This window comes from Anolis sagrei, chromosome 6 (genome assembly GCF_037176765.1).
Source record: "Anolis sagrei isolate rAnoSag1 chromosome 6, rAnoSag1.mat, whole genome shotgun sequence".
Classification (NCBI taxonomy): Eukaryota; Metazoa; Chordata; class Lepidosauria; order Squamata; family Dactyloidae; genus Anolis; species Anolis sagrei.
In genome coordinates, this window is record NC_090026.1 from 25,770,069 (window position 1) to 25,790,158 (window position 20,090).

Genomic DNA, 20,090 nt, shown 5'->3' on the forward strand with positions numbered 1-20,090 from the left:
CCCATGGACTGATTTTCCCCCACTTCTCTAAAAATACAGTCTAATAGAAAACATTATTAGACTATAACATTGAATGCAGAACATTCTTTTGATTTCAGTAAGGCTTAATCTCAGTTAATTTAGCAGAGGCTGAGATAAAATTTTTTGGTCACCTGAAGGCTTTGTCAAGTCCTATGCTGATTTTGCCCCCAATGTCGCCACAGACCCCCACAGGCAACCAAATATTTACATTAAAATGTAATGCAATCTAATTTATCCGAAAGCATCTGTCATGATAATCAACCATGCAATGATTTTTTTCTCCATTGGCAATATATGTATTGGCTGTGCTTTTAGTAAAAGGCTTGGTCCAACTTACCAGGCCAAACACGTTGCGGCAGAGGCCGCAGGGGGCTTCTTCCTCCCAGAAGCCCCTTGGGCAGCGGGAAAGTTTCCCGCTGTTGGGCCCGCCGGCCAATGGGGAGTTGTCCCTGCCCCGCCTCTGGAGTGACTGGGGCCAGCCTCTCTGTCCTCCTGGGCAACCTACTTAAGGCTGCCCAAGGCCTTCCGGCAGGCACTGGCCATGCTCCAAGCTTTTCCATCCCACCCACCTTGCATGCTGGTTTGTTTCAGGGATTCTTGTCAGCCTGTTCTGTTAGCTCATTCGTGTTAGCTTGTCTGTGTTAACTTGTCACAACTCTGTGTTTGGCATGTGGCATGGGCCCTGAATCTGTCGGGTTTATTCCCCCCTTAGCGGAAGGGGGGAAAATGTCTTGGCCCCTGGGGTGCTGAGTTTACATTGACCGGTATTGAGCTAGTTGAACCCAGGCGTGTTAGTGGCATCGGACAGCAGCGGGCTGCCCAATACTTGATCCAAGACCCATGCATGGCTGCCAACCTTTGTTCTGTAATCAATAAACAAGTTGTGGCCATTTTTGATTCCAATCATTTTGTGTGTGCGTGTTTACTTGGGATTGGCTGGAGGGAGGTGTATCACCCAAGTGCATGCAAAAGATGAATGGATATGATTGGCCATAGTACTGATTTCCTCGAATACATACCAAGAAACTTGATTCATGATTTGTTCTATGAAAGCCAAACAGATGCCATTCTGGGAAAGCAGTAGCTCCAGTATCTGTAAGAACTGCTTTCCACTGTTGTCATCCAGAAAAAAAAGCCCCAAATCCATCCAAAATGCTGAAGTTACTGGATAATGCCAAAGTACTAATGCAATTCATTGGGAACCATGCAGTAAAAGGAAGACAGCTGTGTTGCACAATTTTCTCCTGGGATAGAAGACCCATAGGAGAGCTAAAACAAAATGTGCATCTGTTTTAGAGCGGAGTTAGGAAACGTACTGCAATGAAATAGATTTTTATCATTGCACACTGAGAGAAAAATCTAGACCTCTATTTTCAAGTCATGACACACTTGATTCAATTATATTTTGGTTGAACTGTATTAATAAATATGAGTTTATTATTATTAGAGTAATATGTTTATAAGTTTTTGCTCCAATAATGCCAAGTAATTTTCAAAACTGAAGCATCATAAAAGTGACATGCACACACAGTTCTTGTGGGTTTTTTCGGGCTATATGGCCATGTTCTAGAGGCATTTCTCCTGACGTTTCGCCTGCATCTATGGCAAGCATCCTCAGAGGGTGAGGTCCTCACCCTCTGAGGATGCTTGCCATAGATGCAGGCGAAACGTCAGGAGAAATGCCTCTAGAACATGGCCATATAGCCCGAAAAAACCCACAAGAACTGAGTGATTCCGGCCATGAAAGCCTTCGACAATACATTGACATGCACACAGTTGAACAATGATTTGAAAATTAACAATGTTGACTGTACCCCTCTGTACCCAACACACAGAAAAATACCTGTGGAATCTTGTAGATACTTATAATTGCTGAGATATCAGAGCCAAGGTTCCCAAATACTTGTGGAATATTGTAGAGACTTATAATCACTGAGATATCAGAGCAAAGGTTCTCCTGCATCTATAATTTGGAATAAAGTTGTCCAATTTGAAGAGCAGATCTAGAGTGGTGTGATAGGTCATCCTTCTATCATAGTAGGTGTCATAGATATGGAAACCCAGGCTAACGTTAGGCAAGATATTTGGGTCTTCATTGATCTAATTCACTGCAAATATCAATGCTAAAATGTGCTGGTTCTACTTTGGGACCACACTGCAAATAGAACAACATGCTCTTTCACAGGAGAATTCTACTACACATTACACTCATACAGTCTTCATATCATTTATTCACATAGTTTGTACATTAAGATCAAACAGCAATAGGAAGAAAATAGAAAGGAGATCAGAGACAGAATCATGAAGGCAAACTAGAAAGAAAATATGAGAGCATGGGAATTTGTAATGCATAACTGACAAGGGATGTATTAACTTTGCTTTGTAAATGAAGCTGTCTTATATTGTCAGACTGTTTCTCTGTATATCTGAGCATTGTCTGCTTCAACTAGAAGTTGTTCTCCAAGCATCATTATCAGCGGGTTTTATTGAGAAATGCAAGAAATCAAATCAAGGATTTTCTACTCGCAAATGGTGTGATGAACAATTCACTGATACTCAGAGTCTGTCATTCACAACCCAGAAAGGAACCAACTTTCATATACTCTCTTATTCAAGCCAAAATGTTTTCCTGGCAGATGGTTTTATCATGATTTTGAAACTAATAATAATTTATATTTTGTTATCCCATGATCAATAAGATATACTGAAATATCACTAAGGCCCATTTACACTGCCATATAATTTCAGAACTGCATCGGACTTCATTATAGGGCAGTGTTGACTCATATAATCCAGTTCAATGCATTATTTTCAGAGAAAATTAAATCTCATATTTGCCTTTCTTTCTTTTCTCAGCAAGATTAGAATCCACCACCTTACAATCATCACTACTCCAACTTTAGAGATGCAAGAAAGAGCATTACATGGAGAAAGCTGGAGAATCTCTTGATCAGCAGAATTCAAAGATCTTATAGACATTGAGTACACATTTCACTGAACTAATAATATCTTTAATTTCCTTCCATTTTCCTCAAAGGTAGAAAATTGCTTTTCCAAACAAACAAAACAGAAAATAGAAATAATAGTGTTAAATATTTATCTTCAGCTATATCAGAAGGATCCTGGTTCGATGTTGAGTTCATTGACAGTTTTGATTTAGAACTGGGTTCTAATACAGTCAGTTTTCTACTTTATCAGATTCAGCAGCAGCAGCACTTGTATCATGATCTTTAAACTACACACATTACCTTCATATTACTTTTCTAAAGTTTTCTGAGTGTGGTGATTTTAAGGACATCCTTTCATTTTTCATTTTACTTTATATAAAGAAGTAGAACTAATTGTAGGGAAATTTGGTACTATACATGATCTTCCACTTTTCAAAGAAGGTAAGCTGTTATACAGTGTACTCAAGGGAAACTTGATAACCCAAAGTGCCAGTGATTTAGGAAGATGTAAATACACACTACATGTTCATTCTTACATAATTTACAGTTGAAGATCAAATAAATCATCAGAAAGATGAGAGTTGAAGTAAATAATAACCAAAGAAACATACATCATCTCAGAACCCATCCCACCAATAAGAAGAGTATCTGGCTGATACCACTCTTGAGAAATGTGGACAGGATTATCTCCAAGGCAGTTGGCCGTATCTGCAATGCATACTAGGCAAGGCAACTGGAACAGCAACAATATAATTGACTTCATTGTCTTGACAAACTTCCTTTCCAAACAGAGGTTTTCTGGGCTCACCTATAGGGACAGCTTATTAAGTAAAACAGACTAGTATGGATAATACCTTATTCTGCTAAAACTTTCTGAAAGAGAAATGTATTTCTTTTCTCTTTATTATCTACTGAAATGTAGACGCCAGCTGAGATTGCTGCTAGTCCAATTTCAAAACAGAAATATAATATGATTGCCAATACAATCATCATGCTTGACATAATCATTAACCTTCCTCAACTTGCTAACTGATTGGGTAAAAATTTAGAATGAGACATAGAATCATAGAATCATAGAATCAAAGAGTTGGAGGAGACCTCATGGGTTATCCAGTCCAACCCCCTGCCAAGAAGCAGTAATATTGCATTCAAATCACCCCTGACAGATGGCCATCCAACCTCTGTTTAAAAGCAATGGTTAACCAAAGAACCAAGGAGACTGTGAGGGAACTGGATTACAATATTTGCTTCCTTCCTTCTCCCAAATCACTGAGGCAGTTCAGGAAAATTTATTTATTATTTATTTATTTACCTTATTTATATCCTGCCATTCTCTACCCTGAAGGGGACTCAAGGCCGCTTACAATCGCACCTCCATAGTGCTTTAAAACATACCACGTCAGTAAAAACAAGTTAAACATTAAAACATAATAAGCATAATAAAAATATATTTCAATGAATCACATCATACAGAGTCATAGTCTAAAGGCCAATCCATAGTCAAATTGCACATATGCAGCCACTGTTCTGTCCATTGTCTTGAGACAGAGAGATACAATTCAATCTCTAAGGGAAAGTCAAGGAAGTGGATAGCAGTTAGAAAAATGGATAATAATAAAAATAATAAAAATAATAATAATAATAATAGTTACTATTTATATCTTACCTGCATCTAATCAAGGGTATAACATAGTTAAAATACACAGATAAAACATAAGACAATTACAGGCATTCAAAACATTATCAGAGGAGGAAAAATTCAACAAAAGTCAAGCAGTTAAGAATTAAAATGAAAAATGTGATTCTCGGGGAGCATTTACATCAAAATGTAATGCAGAAAGATTTTTTAAAATGGGTTTAATGTTGATACACAGATCAATATGACTATATAAACATAAAATTGAATAAATTCTTCATTTCTACATTAGTGAAAGTGGGAAGGTGTCTCTGTAGGAAAATTACATTTCAGGGAATTATTCTGAACAATTAAAAATACAGCAGCCAAATATTATGCAAGGAGAATGCTATTTGTGAAAAGATCATTTCTACATTCTATGCACCTATAATCACCTGAAATCAAATATATCGTCTCTAATATATTTAAAGAATATTCACATATTATGGTTACATTTTGAGGATTGCACTGAGGATGAAAAACATTATTTTTTTAAAAATGCACAAAGACCATGTATGGCCAGAGCTATGCTGTAAGATGCTGTCTATTCACTCATGTTAGGAGATGTTTTAATTGCTTTGGCATTTTTCTCATAGCTTCCTGGATGTCCTTGTTCCTGAGGCTATAAATGATGGGATTCAGAACTGGAGGCAAAACTGTATACAAAACAGCAGAAACAAGATCCACTGTGGGGGAGGAAAGTGATTTAGGTCTCATGTAGGAAAACACAGCAGTAACCATAAATAAAGAAAAGACCAGCAAGTGGGGAGTGCAGGTTGAGAAAGCCTTATACCTGCCTTGAGCTGATGGAATCCTTAGCACAGCAGATAAGATGTAACCATAGGAAACAAAAATGAAGCCTGCAATAAATGAATCTAGGATCGTGCCAAGGGCAAAAATCAGAATTTGGTTAATTGTGGTATCAGTGCAAGAGATCTTTTGTAACTGGGGGACATCACAGAAATATTGCTGAATAATATTGGACTCACAGAAATTTAACTGAAAAGTCATACTGGTTTGTAACATTGCATGGATCAAGTTGCTTATCCAAGAAGCTGCTGCCATTTTGATGCATGTGGTACCATTCATGATCACACTATATTGCAGAGGTTTGCAAATTGCGACATAGCGGTCATAAGCCATTATTGTGAGTAAAGCAAGCTCAGAACCTGTAAAGGTGATAACTAAGAAAACCTGAGACACACACCCAGCAAAAGAAATAAGACTTTTGTTTGTTACAGAAGTAGCTATGGATTTTGGAAGAGTAGTGGATATGAAACAGATGTCAGACAGTGACAAGTTGACCAAGAAAAAATACATGGGAGTCTGAAGATTTATGTTGAGAGCCACAACTAGGATGATTATAAAATTCCCCATAACGGCTATTAAATATACAAAAAGAAACACTGTATAATGCAAAATGTGCATGTCATGGTCATCAGAAAACCCAATGAGAAGAAATTCAGTCACAGAAGTTCTATTGAGTCTCATATTCTGTTCAATCTTTATGCTGAAAAAAATGAATTATAGATAATTAGCTGTGCAAACCATATTAAGAAAATATTATTGCTCTGTGGTATTGGAAATAATCACCTACTGCAGAACTACAAATGGTTGGATGATGATGATGATGAAGTAATTAAGAGTAAAATCTCCATGTCTTTACTTTCTATTTCCTCTTATTAATGAATGGAAATTCATCTTAACTGTATTCTCAACAAAAAGAGAATTCAATCAGTTCTTTCCTCAATTCTACCTTAATTCTGCAATATGGAATGCAATTGTGGGCAAAATGTTTGTAAAAGATTCTTGCTCAAATACTCTGTACTTGTTATTATGCCAGCCTCTTTGTATTGTTGTGATATGCTTTTAAATCATTTCTGATATATGGTGGTGCTAAAATGAGCCTTAAATAGCAGGCCAATAAACATACCAACCCAAATCAAATAACCAATATGAGATTTAGAACCATATCAGGAGTAGACAACAACATATATAGTGCATGTGCTGGAGACCCCCACTGAAAACCAGATGTTGTTGGTTATATTTTAGAAGATGCAATTGGCAATATCAAATCTGAGTAGTCCTTGCCTAAGAATACTTTGTGGGGTTGCCTGAGTCAAAAGGCAGCCTGAAAGCATACACACATACACACACTCCCAACATGTGAACTTTTGTAGAATGAGATGTCTGAGCAAACAGGTATAATTACTGGGGATAATTTAAGAAAATTTTACTTGCCTCTCATTTTGCTTGGAAGATAAAGTGAGAAATGGACTTCAGCATGTGCTGAAGGGAAACCTCTCCTTGGAAAATAAAACCTCTTTCTTCCTGCACAACAGAACTTTTATTTTTCCATTGATCCTATTCTTTCATCCATTTTTTTCACTGTCTGTTCAAAGTAGAAATCCTGAGCAAATGCATTCTGTCGTCTTTCTGAGGGATTTTATAAGAGTGTGTTCTATTTTTTAAGACAGGCAAATTAGCTTCATTGAGTGTCACTGAAGAGATATTATATGCACTGTAAATAGCCATAAGTGCAATAGCTCTGGTGTTTAGGGAAACTAGTCCTTGAAGAATACCCCAGATCCCATGAGGAAAGGCTCAATTGAACTAAAAAAGGTGCAAAGCACCCAACCTCATTTTTGTTTACATAACGTTTAGTTCCATATGGTTCTCCCAAACACTAACTTTCTTCAGAATCTTACGGACTTAATGTTATACAAATTAAAGAGCATGGCAAAAGGTGGAAAAAAACAAACAGGTTAAGATAAGCTGATTTTGAAGCAATAACAATTATGTCTTTACTAAAAAGCCAGAAAATGATAGCACACACAACAGAATAGCCTATTCAGTAGGCTTGTGCACAGATTTGGATTGGTCAGTTCCATTCGGCCAATCCAGCTTGTTCGGCTTGTTCGGATGGTTGTAATGGCAAGGGCTCAGTCACCATGATTTTTTTTTTTGGCCTGAAACGGTCCACATGGCTGCCGGGTGTGGCTTCTTCCCTTCTATTCAGGAGTATGTAGTGCATGCTTCCTTAACCGCGTTCCTCAAACCCAGACTCCTTTGAAGTCAAGTAAGGAAAGGGTCCCAGGAAAGGTGCATACTTCGTCTTGTTGCTCAAACCCAGACTTCCTTGAAAGGAAGAAAGGAAAGGATGCCAAGAACAGAAAGTGAGCCTTGTAAGTTCCCCATTGCCTCCAATTGGCCAGATCTTCCTGGATCTTTTGGCTGCCTAGCCAAAAACAGATATTTCCATTGGCCAATTTTCAGGAGGCTCCCGAAAATGGATCTGGGTGCGCAATGAAATTTGGTTACCAAAAAAACAGCTTAAGATAAGCTGATTTTGAAGCAATAACAATTATGTCTTTACTAAAAAGCCAGAAAATGATAGCACACACAACAGAATAGCCTATTCAGTAGGCTTGTGCACAGATTTGGATTGGTCAGTTCCATTCGGCCAATCCAGCTTGTTCGGCTTGTTCGGATGGTTGTAATGGCAAGGGCTCAGTCACCATGATTTTTTTTTTTTTTGGCCTGAAACGGTCCACATGGCTGCCGGGTGTGGCTTCTTCCCTTCTATTCAGGAGTATGTAGTGCATGCTTCCTTAACCGCGTTCCTCAAACCCAGACTCCTTTGAAGTCAAGTAAGGAAAGGGTCCCAGGAAAGGTGCATACTTCGTCTTGTTGCTCAAACCCAGACTTCCTTGAAAGGAAGAAAGGAAAGGATGCCAAGAACAGAAAGTGAGCCTTGTAAGTTCCCAATTGCCTCCAATTGGCCAGATCTTCCTGGATCTTTTGGCTGCCTAGCCAAAAACAGATATTTCCATTGGCCAATTTTCAGGAGGCTCCCAAAAATGGATCTGGGTGCCCAATGAAATTTGGTTACCAAAAACGGATCACTCTCCAGCTGAATTGCATGAGCCTACTGTTCAGTATAAGCTGTTTCCCCAAAGAAAAAAAACAGGACAGTTAATCATTGATTGCTTTCTTGAATGCAAGAATGAGTTAATTTTCATGCCAGCAGTAGAGAGAGGTTTTAGAAAAAAATCCAATTTGTACTTTAAAATGAGGTTTGCCTTTTTCCAAGACCACCAGAGATCCAAGATGATAATGATGATGATGATGATGACAATGCTTGTTTTCTGAGCAGATTGAAGAGGAAAAGGCTGTATATTGCAGGTATCATGATGACACCATGAGATTATACAGAGAAAAGGGGAAAATCTTAAAAAATGAAAATATGGAGAGATAAACAGATGAAATTAAATTATGTTTTTACTGATGTTTTAGAGAAAGAATGATCTGCTTTAATATTCATGCTGCATTTCACTTTGGTGTCCAACTGGGATGTTTTTGTCCTTGAATATGTTGAATATTTATATGTTTCTTTGAAGAATAAGCCTATTTTGAGTTTTTATTATAAATTTAAACAAATCAAAATAAAGGCAGACCAAAACTCAGGGAGAATATGTATCTTTAATTTTAGGTAATTTACTTATATTTTCCTTCTTTGCAATTACAGACATACACAATATTCTTAAAAAGAAAAAGATGCAACACCAACTCCCTACACACTGAGAATAAGTCAAAAGTTATTCTCTCTCTGTCAATCAATCAATTTTTATTACGATCAAAAGATCCAACTTGCTCAGTGGAAAAAGTGCACAGCAGATTCATAAACTGATGAGACCACATAAAAGCAGGATGAGTGCAATGCTACATGCATATGAACAACAGTAAAAACACTGCAAATTTATACAGGGCAAGTTTCAACCTGAGTCTAATACAGATAGTTGTCTTATCCTGTCTAACTCACAGAGAAAGTTGACAACAGCCAAGGTTACATGGGTGAAATTGTCACCTTGTATAAACTTTACTTGGAATTGGGCTGATCTAACAGGTAGTTTGAACACAGTGGGTTAATAATATGTAGCCAAGCCCGCTTGTAAAATCTGTGGGACAGTAAAATGTGATAAATGCAGTCAACATCCTGGTTATTACATGGGCAATGTCTTGCATGTATGGGACTTCCACAAATCTACCTCAAAGCACTTCAGATGGGAACACATTGCATCTTGCCTTGGAGAAAAGGCAGCAATATTTGGCCACCCCAAAGTTCTTAGGATAATTTGCTTCATGAACAGGCCCAGCATATACTCAGGGTGTTTGGGGAACAAGGTTCTCATCTGGTCAACATTAAAATGATGAGTAAGATTCACAGGAAATATTTCATCAAACTAATGAAGACTTTTAAAAAAAAATAATATAGAAATTTAATGGGGATATGCAAATCAATTATACATTCATACCATGAAATAAATTGCTCCCTCTACATTAGTAGGACAGGGAGTAAGGATCTAAAAGGTTCAGGATTCTGAGCATTTCCGTTCAGGATTCTGAGCATTTGGAGAAACAGCATCCAAATGTGCAAGAATAATGTTACTTATATAGAGAACATTACTACAGTTCATGCACCTATTATTCCATGAAAGCCTGTAAAGAGCCTCTCATGTCATGAAATCATTTGGATTAGTGCTACTCAGTATAGTAACCCATGGTTTTATCCTCCCATGAACTTTGTCCTGGACCAGACCATACCACAGCATTTTATCCAAATTAAAAGAATATTTGGAAAAATCAGCCACAATAAAAATAGCACACAATTAGTAACTCATCTTTTTATAGCATGTGATGGTGAAATGACATTATTCATAGTGTCACTGCAATAATAACGATATGTCAGAGCAGAATGCATATGCAGTAGATGATTGAAAAGGTAGCATCGTGTAGAACTGCAGCTTTTTATGTCTTTTGAAAGTATATATAAGCTAGACTTGCAAAAATGGTTATAGTTATATATATATATGGTTATTATTTAAGACAAAAATAATACATTTCTGATGAAATATTTTCAAGTTTGAGCTGCCATTGAGATTAGAATCACAGCAGATTTTTAAATTTCCTTTGCATTCTCCATATAGCTCCTTGGATATCTTTGTTCCTGAAGCTATAAATGAGGGGATTCAGAACTGGAGGCAAAACAGTATATAAAACAGCAGAAACAAGGTCTACTGTGAGGGAGGAAAGTGATTTAGGTCTCATGTAGGAAAACACAGCAGTAACCATAAATAGAGAAAAGACCAGTAAGTGGGGAGTGCAGGTTGAGAAAGCTTTATACCTTCCTTGAGCTGACGGAATCCTTAGCACAGCAGATAAGATGTAACCATAGGAAACAAAGATGGATCCAGCAATAAATGAGTCCAGAATCATGCCAAGGGCAAAAATCAGAATTTGGTGAATTCTGGTATCAGAGCAAGAAATCTTTTCTAATTGAGGAATGTTACAGAAGTATTGTTGAATATAATTGGACCCACAGAAATTTAAATAAAAAGTCATACTGGTATGCAATGCAGCATGAACCAAGTTGCTTACCCAAGAAGCTGCTGCCATTTGGATGCACACAGCTCTATTCATGATTACATTATATTGCAGAGGTTTGCAAATTGCAACATAGCGGTCATAAGCCATGATTGTTAGCAAAGTAGACTCCGATCCTGTAAAGGTGATAACTAGGAAAACCTGGGCTACACATCCAGCAAAAGAAATCAGTCTGTTGTTTGCCACAAAAGTAGCTATAGATTTTGGGACTGTGGTTGAGATAAAGCAAATGTCTGTCAGTGACAAGTTGGCCAAGAAAAAATACATGGGAGTTTTAAGATTGTTGTCGAGAGCAACAGCTAGAAGGATGATCAAATTCCCCATGATGGCTATTATATATACAAAAAGAAACATTACATAATACAAAATCTGCATTCCATAATCATCAGAAAATTCCATAAGAATGAATTCTGTCACAGACGTTCTATTCAGCTTCATATTTTGTAGAACCCTTTAACTGAAAATATGAATAATAGAGAATTAGTTATGCAAACATCACCAAGAAAATACAATTGACTTGCAATATTGGAAATATTCGCCTACTGCTGAATTAAATATAAATATGCCACTGCTGTTGTTGGTTATAAATATGAAACTTTGAGTCTAATATCTATTTTTTTTTACATTCTCTTCTCCCTTCTGTTTCAAACTCAAGTTCCTCAAAGTGAACGCTAAACAAATCCCTTGACTCAATCATGATTTTAAAATATGTTTATATTCCTTGCTTACACTAATGAATTTTCCAACCTACTTTAATTCTGGAATATGCTGACGCTGTTTCTAAATGCATTTGTAGGAAGAATGTTGGATGTGCAATTGCACTGGATGCAAGTATTGGCTTGATAATAATGCTTTAGATTGTTTTTAATTTACTGTTTAAATTCTGTTATATTTATTGTATCTGTTTTTAATGTTTCGGCATCGAATTGCTGCCAGTGTAAGCTGCTCTGAGCCCCCCCCCCTCAGGGGTTGAGGAGGGCAGGGTAGAAATGTTAGAAATAATAAATAAATAAATAAATAAATAAATAAATAAAATGTTAGGAAAATAATTGTTTGCACAATCCCTCCTTGTTGCAATGTCAGTCTATTTATATTGTTGCTGTCCTGTGCCTTCAAGTCATTTACAACATATGGTAATGCTATGTCAAAGCTTAGGTATTTGTAAAAACTAGGTCAAGACATACACTGACTTGAATCAAGAAACAAACATAATTGCTCCCCTCCCCCACCATACATGAGTGGAAGGAGGGCTTTTTGCTCCTTTTCAATGAAGGGAGAGGTAAACTAGTCCTGGCTGGGACTTTCCTGGGGCATGGTCAGCGTGGTCATGTGGTCCCATCTGCACTCCATTCCTGCTTTTGCATTGACTGACACACCCCCCCCCCCCGCCCATTAACTGTACTTTAGGGGTTGCCACTAGGGTTGGGTAGGAATTTTTCCCCCTTACGTTCTTCGGGGGAGGAGGTTGGCCACCCTACATTGTTCATTAAGGGCTAGTCGGATGTGGGGCTTCAAAGAGGTAATCATGTGGGGAAAAAGGGATAGGTTTACATCCTGGTGTGTACCTAAGGCACCCTTTTGTGTTGTAGACTATGAATGAGAACCTTCATCTGTGGTTAAAATATCTGAGGGAGAGTTCTGGTCCCAATATACTTTGGAATTGGGACAGAATTCTCCATCCGTTTCACTGAGCGGTTGTTCTGGAATCAACAGTTTGTTTCTTACGGCAACCCAGGTGTCTCGCTCATGGTAGTTGAGGAGTGGGTCTTGGATGGCCAGTGTCCACTGACTCAGCTGATAACACACCAAGCTCATGCCCTTTAAATTGGTTGGCAAGTTACATAGAGGTTGATTGGTAACATTAATAAAAGTTGTCAATAGTTTAACCCACACAGTTGTGTTGACTCATTATTTTGGTGGTTTGGGAGCAATTAGAATAATATTGAACATTTCAAAACCATCAATAATATTAGATACCTACTGATATACCTCTAATGTCAGAATTAACCCCTCTCACATGTGTAAGGGAAAGATCACATATACATTTCACTTCCCAAATCTTGTCTCCAATGTGATATTCATGCAGAAATCCCAACTCTGTTATATGGGATGTCAAGCAAGATGTGTAGTAAAGGAAGTTTTGTTGATGGAGACTTTAATGGTAAATTAAATAAGCCTAGAGAAAGGTGAAAATTTGTAAAGTAACTGAAAATAGATTTAAAGATGGGTTTCTAGTTTCAATAAACAAGTTGAATTGTCTGAGGTACTCAAAAATGCAAGAAAAAACATCAGTGTACACCACAGCTAACAAATACTTATCATTCTGGATTTAATAAATGCAACATAGTATGGTGTGTGTGTGTCGGGGGGGGGGGGGGGGTGTTTGAAAGAACTTAATATTCAAGAGAATCTTAATTTTGTAGCATTAGAAAAATGGCTAGATAACCAGATAGATCCTTGTTAGGTTCATTTACAAAAAGAATCCAGATCTCATTCAACGCTTTTCTTTAGTTAAATAAACAACACATAGAGGTATGGCTTTCTTTTCCCCTGACAAGAATGGGGATCACACTATCCTTCATATATGCACCAGGAATATAGAAAGATAAAATAAGACATAAATAATACAGCTAGTGTTCTTTGGTTACACCTCAATGTTATCATGTATCACTCAGGTTCTGAAACATTAGAAATGAGAAAGAAAAATGTCTTTTTTTCTTTCCACTAATTTGTGCTTGGATGAGAGGCCACCAACAAATCTGAGATGCTATATGATATAGATCATAGAAAGCAGGCCACCTCTGATTGTTTCTTTCCTAAGAAAACCCTATAACATTCATGGAGTTGTCATAAGTCAGCAGGTAACTTGAAAGCATGCACACATACATAATATGTAAGCACACACACACACTCAGCCTGCCTGTCTTTTTAGAATGGAAATGTTGGGCAAACCAGTTACTTCATCTTTACGGAGAATAATCTAAAAGAGTTCTACTTGCCTCTGTGTTCTCTTGGAATATTAGGTTGACAATAGGCTTCTGTATGGACTTCTCTGAGGAGATAATAGTGGGAGAAGTCAAATCCTCTGTTGTCTGTGGTGATAACCCTTCATTGGAAAATAAAAACTATCTCTTCTAAAAAAGAAGTCTCATCTTTCCATTGATCCTATTCTTCTATCTACTGGTTCATTGTTTGTTCAGAGTTGAACTCCTAAATAAATGGGTTCCATCAACTTTCCAGGAGATTTTCTAAGAGATTGAGCCTTGTGCTTCTCGGAAGATAGGAATGTAAGTTTCATTGAGTGTCATGGAAGACACATTATGTACATTATGAAGACACATAAGTGAAAGTGCTTATATTAGCTCCATTTTCTCTGGTGTTTCAGGGAATCGGCCCTCAGAGAATATCACAGATCCTCTGAGAAACAGCCCAATTTAAAAAATAAAGATGTTGCACAGCACCTAAATTTCCCTTTCTTATTTTTCACAAAACTTACATATTCCACTCTTATATTCACAGATGGTTACAGTGATAAGTTGGCATGGGAGATGGATTCCAGAGGTGCTTTGCTTCATTCCCTTCCTTATTCCTACTTCCATAGTATGATAGACTATTGCCCAAATTAAGTTCTAAAACTGTTTTCTCAATTGAGAATTATTTGGTTCTGTGATGAGCAGTTATTTGGAAATATTGACATCATTTTAAATGGGATCTTTTTTAGAAGGTGCAAATTGAAAAATATATTTCAGTAGGTTTAGTGAGGCAAATAATGGTGACTGTAAAATTCTTGTAGCTTTACGGATTGGGCAGTATGCTTAGGAGATTTCAGTATGACCCTTGTTTACTATTAACTGCTTGACAATTTGGGTAATGCGACAATACATTGTGACTGTAAATTAGGGTTCAGAAACTGTTATGCCTTTGTGTTGTGTTTGCTGATTAAATGGGTATTTTAATTATATCAGAGCACTGTATAGTTATCAGATAATTGAAATCCACATGGATTGTCTGTGTTATCAAAATACAAAATATATGATGAGCTGAACTATAATAAGAAGGTGTGCATAAACATTTGTTTCTTCTATATGTACTAAAAACATCTCAATAGTAATAGTTGGGGTATATCTAAAATCATGGTTGAAAATGAACTGCACTATCATGCCCCAAACCAACCAACAACAAAGATCTGTGTAGCACACCAGAGAAACATGGATGGCCACCAGAAGAGCTTGTCCAAAGGACTTGGAGGACTGAATAGGACAGTAGTTCTCAACCTGGAGGCTGGGTCCCCTGGGGAGGGGGGGGGGTTCATGAGGGAGTATCAGGATTCCCAAAGACCATCAAAAACACAGTATTTTCTGCTGGTAATGGGGGTTCTGTGTGGGAAGTTTGGTCCAATTCTCTTGTTTGTGGGGTTCAAAATGCTCTTTGAGTATAGGTGAACTATAAATCCCAGCAACTCCCAAATGCCAAGGTCTATTTACATTTGGGAAGCTTGAGTATTCATGCCAAGTTTGGTCCAGATCCATCATTATTTGAGTCCACAGTGCTCTCTGGATGTAGGTGAACTACAACTCCAAAACTCAAGGTCAATGACTACCAAACCTTTCTGGTATTTTCTGGTGGTCATGGGAGTTCTGTGTGCCAAGTTTGGTTCAATTCCGTCATTGGTGGAGTTCAGAATGCTCTTTGATTGTAGGTGAACTATAAATCCCAGCAACTACAAATCACAAATGACAAGATTAATCCCCCCAACCCCACCAGTATTCAAATTTGGGTGTATCAGGTATTTTTGCTAAATTTTGTCTAGTGAATGAAAATACATCCTGCATATCAGATATTTACATTATGATTCATAACAGTAGCAAAATTACAGTTATGTACTAGCAACAAAAATAATTTTATGGTTGGGAGATCACCAGAACATGAGGAACTGTATTAAGAGGTGGCAGCATTCAGAAGGTTGAGGACCACTGGAATAGGAGAAGGTTATTGCACTTTTAACATGGTCCTCAGGTCTTCGTAAGATAATACCAAAAGCTTGAGGTCAAGATTTTACCCACTTTTAGCAGTGTCTAGATAATCAGCAGACTAGTTACCTTGGATTCCACAGGTGCTAAGTGTGCAAAAGGGCTGCAAGTCTTTGGGTTCACCTGTTGTGCTACAAATCAAAAGTTGGAATACACTTATGCTACTTTTGAGAAAGAGGAATTTATTGTTCAATAATTTTCATCCTAGTTTAGTGTTCTCATATAAATATGACCCAGATCTTGCATGGTTCCCAAAAGAAATGCAATGTCATTCATTTAGTAGAAGTATTTACATCTTTTCAACAAATATGTGAAAGGTCACCCCACATGGAAACTTGTACCAACTGCAGATTTTAGATCACCCACTTGGGCAACTCAATAATGAATGCATTGCAATATTTCAGCATTAAGATTCTCAACATTCAGGTAAGCTATCCTAGACTAAGAATCGCAGCTGAGGTATTGTTGTTGTTGTTTTGATGCCCTGCTTTTCTCCCCATTGGAACTCATGGAGGCTAACAATCCCACACTTAGATCATAGTTTAAAAAGTGCAATACAAAAATAAAAACAAATAAATAATATCATGTGGATTAACGTAAAAAACAGGGTAGACTATAATAAAACATTTAAAATAGCCTTTTAAACCCACACTCTTTGCTCTCCAGAATCCTGCTCACACCTCCCCAGCAGCATGCCCCTTATTCTACCCAAATGCCTGCTGGTAGAAGAAGGTCTTCACTCACTTACGGATAGCCAGAAGGTATGGGGCCAGTAGGGATACCTTTCAAAAATTATAAAAGATGCTCAAAACCTTTACAATTCCCTGGACCTTAGGTGATAAAGATGGAGAAGAAATGTATCCATAGTGCTCCCTGTAATCTTTCAGAGAAAGGGCAATCATATCAACAGTTTATACAGCTTCTAGATGTTTACAAACACCCGTTCAGAATGTTTGTTGTTAGAGGCAACCCAACAACTTTATATATTCTACGTCAATATTTCAGCATTGGTTGAGGATCCATGCAGCCTACATGTGTGAAAAAAATAGAGCTCCATATTCTTGCAAGTTGTACTGATCATCCATTTGGGTAGCAATAACATGCATTTAAGGAAAGGAAAAACTCTTATCATTTAGGCCATAAAAGATTTTGGAATATTCAGGATATGTGGCCAACACCTAAATTAGTTTAATCAGACCTCATTTCACTACAATGATGGCCTGGAACAATTGATGTTTTTAGTATCTGGCACCTCGATGTGGCTCAGAAAGGAGTCAACAATGAGATAAGACCCGCAATGCAAAATGGACAAGGTTTTTATATTCCCCACTCTGAAATTGTTTAGGAAAGATAGAGTCAACCTATCATATTTGAGAAATAACTTGTTTCTTGGTGATATGCAAAAGGTGTAAAATGCTCTGTGGGACATAGGGACGAAGCAGAGTCCTGTGCCCTAGCTGCGGTAAAAAAAAATTGGAGGGGGATATGAATTGGTGAACATCTTCTGGCATATTTAGTGTGTATTTGTGAACTGTAGGTGAAGGATGGGAATCTGGAGCCCTAGAGGATCATACATTCAAGGAATTGGGTATAAATTTGATGTCCTTGGGCTGATATCTGGATCTTTTCCCTCACCAGGGATCAGGTGGCTTGAGATTTTCCACCTTCTGGTCAGTCTTTCCAGTGTCTGGTCTGAGTGAGACTTACTGCTTCTGCTGCCTCCAAACCAGTTTTTCTCCCCCACATCTTGCTTTGCATACCCTCAATAAAATAAATAAATAGGTTAACAATTAACATTAATTAGGTAACACTGAATAATGCTCATTTCTAGAAATGTTCCCAAACAAGCAAGGGAAAGTAAGAAAATCTTACAAGCATTACTTACATTTACATCACATTTTTTTTCTTCAGAGCTTAAACAATTCAAGTGCTGCACACCTAATACCCAAGAGTTTTTTTATGGTCTCATTAAAAAGTAAACTTAGGTTATTGCTTCTGGTAGTGTATGAGATTGCCACCTTGACTGTGTTTTCTTGAAGAAACAGGCTAACAATATCTCACAAGCTGCAGCACCAACTATCATGACAACAAAGGAACTGTGTTGGATGGATGATCCACTAGATGAAATAGAAACTTAGATTTCGAGCACAGAGTAAGGTATTTGTTGCAAATTTTGAAACATGTTATGCATGAATATTACAGCTTTGGAGTTTCTGTCTATATAGTGGACAAGTGATATCTGGATCTAAGATTTTCCACTGGGTTCATGGGACTTTAGTACTTTTCTTTTAGCTAGATTGTGCACTTTAGGAATGAGATCTTTTTACTTAGAGGTAAAATATATGAATGCCAAAAATTGCTTAGATATTACTGTATTTTAAAAAGGAAGTACTTAGAAATGCACCTCTGGAAGTTTATTGTGAAAAATCAAAAATATGCATAGGTACGTGACTGGGCATTGTCCAAACAAATTCTGAATTTAGACAATGTGGTAAAATTGTCAAACAGTACAGTTTGATATTTGCACATTCAGTTAAGTGAAACTTCCTTGCAGGTAAAAGGATAGAGGATAGCCTTCTTTGGATTACACTCTATTAGTGCTAAGGAGGTTTCAGTTGACTTTATTATCCAGTTGACTTTATTATCTTCTCATATTATATCACTTAAAATATAATTAAATATACTGTAGAATCAATGGATTCTCTGCTGATTTCCTCTCACACTTTATTGTCCCACCACTCCTTTTTTGCTTTATATATAGCACTGAACACTTGTTCTCTCTTCTCAGCACAGATTTTAGAAATTTGCTTATGGACCAGAATCCCTTCATTTTATTTTCATTTGAGACCATTTATGATGATCAGATCTGTCAACTGAAGTTTATCATGTTTCCAGTCTCCAAATGAAACTAAGCAATTCTGGACATTTTAAAAAAAGGCAATTATATTGAAATGTAACAGTAGAAGAAATGATACTGGAGAAATAAAATTGCTATTTTCCATTTCCAGGTAACTGCCACAACATAACTAAATGGATATGAATAACTTCACAAGTGGAGTTACAAAATTTGTCTTTGTGGGGATCTCACAAAATCGAGAATTGGAACTTTTCCTCTTTGTTTTCTTCTTGATGGTATACATGAGTACATGGTTAGGGAATGTCACCATCATCGTTACTGTAATATTTGATCATCACCTCCACATGCCTATGTATTTCTTTCTGGCCAACTTGGCTTTTTTAGATATTAGCGAATCCTCGGTTACTGCTCCTAAATTGCTGCAAATCCTCTTTTCAATGCAGAAGACCATCTCCTTTCATGGATGCTTGACACAGATGTTCTTTTTTCACTTTATAGGAGGCACTGTTGTTTTTTTCCTTATGGTGATGGCAGCTGATCGGTTCTTGGCTATTACCAAACCTTTGCAATACACAGTCATCATGAAAAGAAATGCATGTCTAGGGTTCATTGTGGGTGCTTGGCTGGGTGGTTTTGTTCATTCCATTGTTCAGCTGGCATTGATAATACAGTTACCATTTTGTGGTCCCAACATATTGGATAATTTTTATTGTGATGTTCCACAGGTGATGAAGTTGGCCTGCACAGACATCTACATAGTTGAGCTCCTTATGGTATCCAACAATGGGCTTGTTACCACAGGAACATTCATTGTTTTACTAATTTCATACAGCATTATTTTGTTCAAGATTCGGAACCATGTCTCACAAGGAAAACATAAAGCTCTTTCAACATGTGCTGCCCAAATCACAGTAGTGAGTTTACACTTTATCCCATGCATCTTTATTTATGACCGTCCTTTTAGGAAATTTAGAGGAGATAAAGCAGTGTCCATTCTCTATACAGTTATCACACCAATGCTGAATCCCATCATCTACACATTGAGAAATACAGAGATGAAAAATGCTATTAGAAGGTTAGTGGGCAAAATGTTGAAGATTTCTCAGAAGGGATGA

At 37.3% G+C, this 20,090-nt stretch overlaps 3 protein-coding genes across 3 annotated transcripts; 1 reads left to right on the forward strand and 2 right to left on the reverse strand.

Annotated features, from left to right (window-relative positions):
- Positions 1-5,196: 5,196 nt before the first annotated feature.
- LOC132779557 (olfactory receptor 14A16-like) lies at positions 5,197-6,141 on the reverse strand. The gene has a single exon (XM_060783242.2). The coding sequence runs from the start codon at positions 6,133-6,135 to the stop codon at positions 5,197-5,199; it is 939 nt and encodes a 312-aa protein (XP_060639225.2). The 5' UTR covers positions 6,136-6,141.
- Positions 6,142-10,590: 4,449 nt separating this feature from the next.
- Positions 10,591-11,526, reverse strand: LOC132779558 (olfactory receptor 14A16-like). The gene has a single exon (XM_060783243.2). The coding sequence runs from the start codon at positions 11,524-11,526 to the stop codon at positions 10,591-10,593; it is 936 nt and encodes a 311-aa protein (XP_060639226.2).
- Positions 11,527-19,148: 7,622 nt separating this feature from the next.
- LOC132779559 (olfactory receptor 4D9-like) lies at positions 19,149-20,090 on the forward strand. Its single transcript, XM_060783244.2, has one exon. It carries the CDS (start codon positions 19,149-19,151, stop codon positions 20,088-20,090), a length of 942 nt encoding a protein of 313 aa, XP_060639227.2.